Source organism: Melanerpes formicivorus, unplaced genomic scaffold, assembly GCF_026170545.1.
Source record: "Melanerpes formicivorus ecotype bairdi unplaced genomic scaffold, bMelFor1.0.p_v2 SCAF_18, whole genome shotgun sequence".
NCBI classification, from domain to species: Eukaryota; Metazoa; Chordata; class Aves; order Piciformes; family Picidae; genus Melanerpes; species Melanerpes formicivorus.
Genome location: NW_027142370.1, coordinates 3,300,014 through 3,307,502, shown reverse-complemented (window position 1 = coordinate 3,307,502; position 7,489 = coordinate 3,300,014). Strand labels below are relative to the sequence as shown.

The 7,489-nt window shown below is 62.8% G+C and overlaps 1 protein-coding gene across 1 annotated transcript; it reads left to right on the top strand.

Moving 5' to 3' along the window:
- Positions 1-1,721: 1,721 nt before the first annotated feature.
- On the top strand, positions 1,722-7,262 carry TEX261 (testis expressed 261). The gene is made up of 6 exons (XM_068149400.1): positions 1,722-1,866; positions 2,443-2,522; positions 3,052-3,205; positions 4,116-4,183; positions 5,284-5,386; positions 6,349-7,262. Exons 1-6 carry the CDS (start codon positions 1,797-1,799, stop codon positions 6,462-6,464), a joined length of 591 nt encoding a protein of 196 aa, XP_068005501.1. The 5' UTR covers positions 1,722-1,796; the 3' UTR covers positions 6,465-7,262.
- Positions 7,263-7,489: the final 227 nt, after the last annotated feature.

Sequence of the window (7,489 nt, the reverse complement as noted above, 5' to 3'; positions counted from 1 at the left end):
GCCAGCCCGGGGTCCCCAGGCAGGTGTGGGGGTCCCTGCAGGGGGGGAGAGGGTCCCTGCAAGGGCACAGAGAATCCATAGGGCTATGGGGGGCAGCGCTGGGGGGTGCCTGCTCTCTTCACCTTGGCTGCTGGCTCCTTACACAGGCTGTGGGGCCTCCATATGGCTGCTGGGGTCCCCATATGGCTGCTGGGGTCCCTGTGTCAGTACCAGAAGGTCCTTATGGAGGTGCAGAGGTGCAGGGTCCCTGTGGGACACCGAGGGTCCCTTTATGGGCTCGAGGGCTCCTCTGTGGGTGCCAAAGGTCCCCATGGGGGTGCAGAGGTTCCCTGCAGAGGTTTGGGGGGGGCTCTTTGCACTGCTTGAGAGGGGTCCGTGCAGTTTGGGGAGGGTCTTAGTGTGCTTCGGGGGTGCCTAAAAGGTTTCAGGGCATCTCTGTATGGTTTGGGGCCCCCATATGGCTCGCGGGGGGGGGGTGTGTCTGTGTTTTGGGGATCCTTGTGTAGTTGGGGGTTCCTACAGGGCTGTGGGGGCATCCCCATGCGGTTTGAGGGGTCCCCTGTGCGGCTCGGGGTCCCTGCAGGGTTGGGGGAGTTCCTGTATCGCTGGTGGGGGTTCCTGAGAGGTTTTGGGGGGGTTCCTGTGAGGTTCAGGGGGGGTTCCTGTGAGGTTTTGGAGGGGGTTCCTGTGAGGTTCAGGGGGGTTCCTGTGAGGTTCGGGGGGTTCCTGTGAGGTTTGGGGAGGTTCCTGAGAGGTTTTGGGGGGGTCCCTGAGCGTTTCGGGGTCTCTGTGCCATATGGAGGTCTCTGCACAGATCTGAAGGTCTCAGGGGCTCTGTGGGTTTCGGGGTCTGTGTGCAGCCTGGGGGAGCTCTGGGGGGTTGAGAGCATCTCTGGGGGCATCTCTGGGTGTTTGGGATCATCTCTGGGTGTTTGAGAGCATCTCTGGGGGTTGGGAGCATCTCTGGGTGTTTGGAATCATCTCTGGGGGTTTGGGAGCATCTCTGGGGGCATCTCTGGATGTTTGAGAGCATCTCTGGGTGTTTGAGAGCATCTCTGGGTGTTTGAGGGCATCTCTGGGTGTTTGAGGGCATCTCTGGGTGTTTGGGGGCATCTCTGGGTGTTTGAGAGCATCTCTGGGTGTTTGGGAGCATCTCTGGGTGTTTGGGATCATCTATGGCTTTTTGAGAGCATCTCTGGGTGTTTGGGATCATCTCTGGGTGTTTGGGAGCATCTCTGGCTGTTTGGGAGCATCTCTGGGTGTTTGGGATCATCTCTGGGTGTTTGGAAGCATCTCTGGGTGTTTGGAAGCATCTCTGGGTGTTTGGAAGCATCTCTGGGGGTTTGGGATCATCTCTGGGTGTTTGGGAGCATCTCTGGGGGTTTGGGATCATCTCTGGGTGTTTGGGAGCATCTCTGGGGGTTTGGGATCATCTCTGGGGGTTTGGGATCATCTCTGGGTGTTTGGGAGCATCTCTGGGGGCTTGGGAGCATCTCTGGGTGTTTGGGAGCATCTCCGGGGCCACCTCTGGGCGTTTGTTCCTGCGCCTCCCCACGCTCCGCCGCTGTCCGGCCGCGAGGCGCGGCGCTGGCGACCTCCCGCCCTGCAGGGGTCGCTGTGGCGGCGGCGCTGCGGCGGTGGCTGTGGCGGTGGCGGCGCTGTGGCGGCGCTGTGCGGGGCCGGGCGGGCCGGGCCGGGCGCGTCTCGCTGGTTCCGGCGCCGCGTGTTCAGCGCCGCCGCCGCGGGAGCCGCAGCCGGGAGCGGCGGGGCCCGGCCCAGCCCGGCCCCTGCCCGCCATGTGGTTCATCTACGTGCTGAGCTGGCTCTCCCTGCTCATCCAGGTGGCCTTCGTCACGCTGGCCATCGGTGAGCCCGCCCGCGGCGGCCCCGGACCCGCGGCGGCCCTGGAGCTGGAGCCCGGAGCCCGCAGCCCGGGCCCGGCCGCGCGTTCCTCTAGGGGGCTGTCGCGACATGTCGTGCTTGGTGCTGGGGGGTGGCTGTAGGGTGGGTGGCGGGTGCGTCGCCTCCCGGGGGCTGGGGCCCTGCCCCGCTCGGTGCCGCAGCCTGGGGCCCCCCCAGAGTGAGCCGGAGCTCTGGTGCCCCCGGGCCGCCCCCGAGGGCTGAGCCCCCCTGAAACCGGGGGGTGCCCGGGGTGCTTCTGGGTGCTGTGGAAACCCCAGGAACGCGGGGGGGCAGGGGGAGGCTGTGCCATCGGCACCCTGAGTGCAACTGGGGTGCTGCAGGTGCCACCGGGATGGGGAGGGGAGGGACATCCCTTGGGGGGTCCCAGGTGCCACCAAGGGCCCTGAGAGGGGTGGGGAGGGGGGGAGGGGCTCAGCCCCTGGCCTTCAGCCTCTCCTGGGCTGGGTGAGGAGGGAGGCTCTGCTGCCTGCTGCCGCAGCCCTCTGGCCCGGGGGGCTGAGCCAGGCCTTCCTCCCCCAGCTGCTGGGCTCTACTACCTGGCAGAGCTGATCGAGGAGTACACGGTGGTCACCAGGAGAATAATCAAATACATGATCTGGGTAAGTCCCTGGGCTCGCAGGGGCTGGGGTGGGCTCCTTGCCACAGCCTGCCCCAGGTGTGGGGACAGGGGCCCTGCACGGAGGGGACAGGCACTCAGGACACTCCTGCTCGCCCTGGGGGTGCTGAGGAGGGGGCTGGATGTGGCCCTTGGAGCCATGGTTTAGCTGTCAGGAGGTGTTGGGTGACAGCTTGGGCTGGATGAGCTCTCAGGTCTCTTCCAACCTTGCTGATTCTGTGATTCTCTGACTCCAGGGAGGGAGCTTGCAGAGGCTGCCTCCATCAGCCCCCTCTCTAACTGGGGGGTGGTCTCCCTGTCTAACCCCCCCCGGGTGTCACATCCCTGCCCTGGGCTGGGGCAGTGGAGAGGTTCAAGCACAGTGTGCCCTAGCAGGAGCTGCAGCAGCAGGGTGGGGTTCCTGCTTGGACCTTGCCCAGGGCTGTGTGGAGGTGTGGTGCTGCCAGAACCCTTCCTGCAGGGCAGGAGCCCTGCCCACAGCCCCCTTGCCTCTCCCCTCTGCTCTCTTCCAGTTCTCCTCGGCCGTGCTGGTTGGCCTCTACCTCTTTGAGCACTTCCCTGGCTTCATGGTGGGCGTGGGGCTCTTCACCAACCTGGTCTACTTTGGGCTGCTCCAGACCTTCCCCTTCATTGTCCTCACCTCCTCCAACTTCATCCTGTCCTGTGGTGAGTGGGGCTGCCACGTTTCCCCCCCAGGAGTGGGGCAGAGAAGGCCTTGTGGCTCCCATCAGCAGCTGGCAGCAGAGCTTTGGGGTTGGCCCTGGAGCTTCTGCAGGGACTTTGAGCTCTGTGCAGTGCTTTTTACTCACTGCCATCACTGTGGGTGTGAGCAGTGGGTCAGAGGTCCTGCAGCTCATAGTGTCCTCCAGGGGTCAGGGCTGGGCTCAGTCTTGTTCCCAATCTTCATCAATAACCTGGATGGAGGGACACAGAGCTGGGAGGAGTGGCTGACACCCAGCCAGGCTGTGCTGCCAGCCACTGAGCCCTGGGCAGGCTGCAGGGCTGGGTGAGAGGAACCTCATGAAGCTCCACAGGGGCAAGGGTAGGGTCCTGGCCATGGGGAGGAACAGCCTCCTGCAGCAGGAGAGGTGAGGAGCTGGAGAGCAGCTCTGTGGAGATGGACCTGGGAGTGCTGATGGACAGCAGGTTCCCCAGGAGCCAGCAAGAAGGTCTCCTGAGGTGCATGAAGGAGAGTGGCCAGCAAGTCCAGGGAGGCTCTGCCCCTCTGCTCTGCCCTAGGGAGACCACATCTGGAGTACTGTGTGCAGCTGTGGGATCCTCAGGTCAAGAGAGACAGGGCACTGGAGCAGCTCTGTGAGGAGCAAAGGCTGAGAGCCCTGGGGCTGAGAGCCTGCAGAAGAGCAGCCCCAGAGGGGCTGTGGCTGCCTCCTGCCTGGGGCTGCTCCAGGCCAGGCTGGATGAGGCCTTGAGCAGCCAAATGCAGTTGAGAGGCATCCCTGCCTGTGGAGCAGGGTCCCTGGAAGGTGCCTTCCATCCTGAGCCACTCTGTGCTGCAGGACCTGCCCCTGGTGCTCCTGCTGGGCTGCAGCCTGACTCTGCTCTCTCCCTTTGGCAGTGCTGGTTATCTTCAATCACTACTTGGCCTTCCAGTACTTTGCAGAGGAGTATTATCTGTTCTCTGAGGTAAGCAGGCTGCAGGGAGCAGCAGTCCAGCCCTCTTCCTCCAACCAGCATGGAGCTGCTGGAGCTGGGGGAGGAGGGGGGGGGGAATGCCATATTTCTGGTTCAGCAGTGAGCATCACAGAGGTTCCCTGGGGGAACCTGCTCCTGCCCTCAGAGCTGCCAGGGAAGCTGCAGTGGGAGCTTGAGGCTTTCTCAGGCAGCAGGAGGGGAGGGGGAAAAAGGGGACAGGAAGCACAGAGAAGTTATTTTTCCTTCTGGAATGCTGAGGAGAGGTAAATTACACAGCAGCAGTGCTTTGTGCAAGCCAGCCACCAGTCACTTCCCTCTCAGAACCATCACCCCTCAGCCTCTTCAGGCCTGCTCCTGCTGTGGCACTGCCCTGCTGCCTGCCAAGGCTGTGCCCCACAGTCACCCAGGGGCCCATTTGGGCCCAGATGGTAGCTGCAGCTTAGCTCACATTTGGCAAACAAGCCCCAAAACTCCACCCAAATGCCCCAAACTCAGCTCCTGAGTGAAGTTGAACCCTGCTGCTGCTGTGGCAGCTCAGCACCTCTCACCTTGGCTCAGCACCTCTCGCCTTGGCTCTGCACAAACCTCAGCCACCCCTGCCTGTGTCCCACCCCCAGGGCAGCAGGGGCCAGCCCAGGTCTTGACTCATTCTTTTGGTCCCTGGAAGGTGTGAAGAAGATTCAGTTGCTCATAACAGCAGAGCTGATGTCCTGCTGCTTTAACTGTGCTGCTCTAATTCCTGTGGCCCTGGGCAGCCTGATCTGCTCGGAGCTGTCCCTGCTCGCTGCAGAGGGGTCGGACAAGGTCACCTTCGAGGGTCCCTTCCAGCCCACTGCACTCTGTGGTGCAGGTGCCCAGGGCAGGAGCCAAGAGCCTTTCCCACTGGCTCTCTCCCCCCATGGGGGTGAATTTTGTCCCCCTAGCAGCTTTGCAGGGTGACACTGAGCACCTGAGAGCCCGGGGAGAGGCTGAGGTGCGGCGCTCTCCGCGTTGGGCTGGCACAGAGGGCTGAAGCAGCCTCCCTGGGTGCCAGTGTGGGGAAGGGTCTCTGAGCATGACCTGTCCCTGACTGCCCCTTCCTCTGCCCTCAGGTTCTTGCCTACTTCACCTTCTGCCTGTGGCTGATTCCTTTTGCTTTCTTTGTCTCGCTGTCAGCGGGGGAGAACGTCCTGCCCTCCACCGTGCAGCCTGGAGGTGAGCCTGCAGGGGGCCTGGCAGGGGGGCAGTGCCCAGCACCCCCTAGACCCCCCCCACAGACTGGAGAAGGGGAGCAGCTGGGGGGCTGAAAGCTTCCAAAGCCCAGGAAAAGGGGGACTTCTGCAGAGCAGGGAGGGGCTGCTCTGGATTTGCATGCTCCATCGCTGACATGATGCCAGTGGCATCCTGGGCTGTGCTGAGTGTGAGCAGCAGGTCGAGGCAGGGTCTCCTCCCCATCTGCTCTGCCTTAAGGAGGCCACATCTGGAGTACTGGCCCAGTTCTGGGTGGCCCAGTGCAAGAAGACACAGGGAACTACTGGAGAGAGTCCAGGGGAGGCTGCAAAGCTGCTGAGGGGCCTGGAGCAGCTCTGTGAGGAGCAAAGGCTGAGCCCTGGGGCTGAGAGCCTGCAGAATAGCCCCAGAGGGTGCTGAGCTAAAGGGTGGGGGGCAGGAGGCTGGGGCCAGACTCTGCTCAGTGATGCCCAGTGACTGGACAAGGGGCAAAGGGCACAAACAGGAACCCAGGAGGTTCCATCTGAACAGGAGGAGAAACCTCTTTGCTGTCAGGCTGCTGGAGCCCTGTCTCAGGCTGCCCAGAGAGGCTGTGGAGTCTCCTCTGGAGAGATTCCAACCCCCCCTGGCCATTGTGCTCCTGGGCAAGCTGCTGTGGGTGCCCTGCTTGAGCAGGGGGAGTGGCCTGGGTGATCTCCAGGATTCCATGCTGGGATGTGTGGAGTCTCTGCAGCCCAGGGGCCTTGCCACATGCCCTGCAGCTCAGGCAAGGGAGCCCAGTATGAGCAAACCAGCAGCCTGGGGGCTTTGAAGGCAGCTCCTGTGTCACAGACCCATGAAATCGTTTTGGTTAGAAGAGCTCTTTGGGGTCATCAAGTCCAACCCCCTCAGAGCAGCTGGGCCATCCCCAGGTGTGTGTTTGACTGCCCTCCCCTTGCCCCCTGCAGACGACGTCGTCTCCAACTACTTCACCAAGGGCAAGAGAGGCAAACGCTCCGGGATCCTCCTCATCTTCTCCTTCATCAAGGAAGCCATCCTGCCCAGCAGACAGAAGATCTACTGAGCCCCAGCTGTGGGCAAGGAGCAAGACAGACCCAAACTGTGCAGGGAGCCAGGAGGGACCTTCCTCAATGTCTCCCCAAGGGACTTTCCTAGGAGCCTCTGAGGCGGGCGCTGGCTGGAGGCAGCGGTAGCGCCGGACAGCCCCGCAGGGAGGGCTCACAGCTTTCCACTGCAGCTCCCCCCCGGGGGTTGTGTGCAGAGAAGGATGTCCCACCCTGCTGGAGGACCTGGGCAGCCTTGTCAGCTCCTGGGCTTGGAGGCCAGGGGTTGGTAGGCGGTGTGGCTGGGCTCTGGGGGGAGCCCTCGCCCCGGGGTGGCAGCGGGAGGCTGGCGGCGCTGCCCTGGGGCCTGCTCAGAGCCCTTCAGGACAGAACCACAGAGAATAAAGTAACCAAACTCCAGCTCCTGCCTGCCCCCACCGGCATCCTGCCAGGTGGTGCTGTCAGCCATGGGATCCCTGCACTCTCTGGCTGCTGGCAGGTGGCCTGGAAGGAGAACACATCACTGCTGGGCCGAGTGTTGGGCAGAGCCACTTGCCACCTCTCTGCTTCTCCCAGCAGCCTCCTGCAGTGGCCAGGCTGCAGCTGCCTGAGGGGGACTCTGGGGAGCTGCTTCCTGGGGAGTGATTCTTCGTGGGCAAGATGCTGAGTGCTTGGTGTTCCCAGTGCTGCCAGAGCTCCCTGGCCTCTCCCCTTGCCGAAAAGGAGGCCAAGAGGAGGTGGTTGTGCTCTGAGAAGGAGGTGAAGCCATTGCTCCTGTTCCTTGTGATGATAAAGAACCCCTTTTCAGCTCCTTCTTACCCTGTGGTTGGTCACCTCCAGCCTCTGCCAGGAGCCAGGGCTGTGGGGGCTGTAGCTCAGGGTGGCCTGGCTCTGGCAGCATGCTTCCACGCTGTCATGGGCTGAGGCTTGTGCCTCTAAGAGCCATGGAGTGGAAGCCTCCAGAGGCTAGGTGGCTCCAGAGAGGGGGACAGGGAATTGTCACCTTCTGGGAAGGCTCTTTGGAGGCATTTCTGTGGAGGATGGC

Coding starts and splice junctions, on each gene's coding strand:
- TEX261 (XM_068149400.1), top strand. CDS start 1,797: ATGTGGTTCATCTACGTGCTGAGCTGGCTCTCCCTGCTCATCCAGGTG. Junction 2,523..3,051: donor TAATCAAATACATGATCTGG/GTAAGTCCCTGG, acceptor GCTCTCTTCCAG/TTCTCCTCGGCCGTGCTGGT. Junction 4,184..5,283: donor AGTATTATCTGTTCTCTGAG/GTAAGCAGGCTG, acceptor CTCTGCCCTCAG/GTTCTTGCCTACTTCACCTT.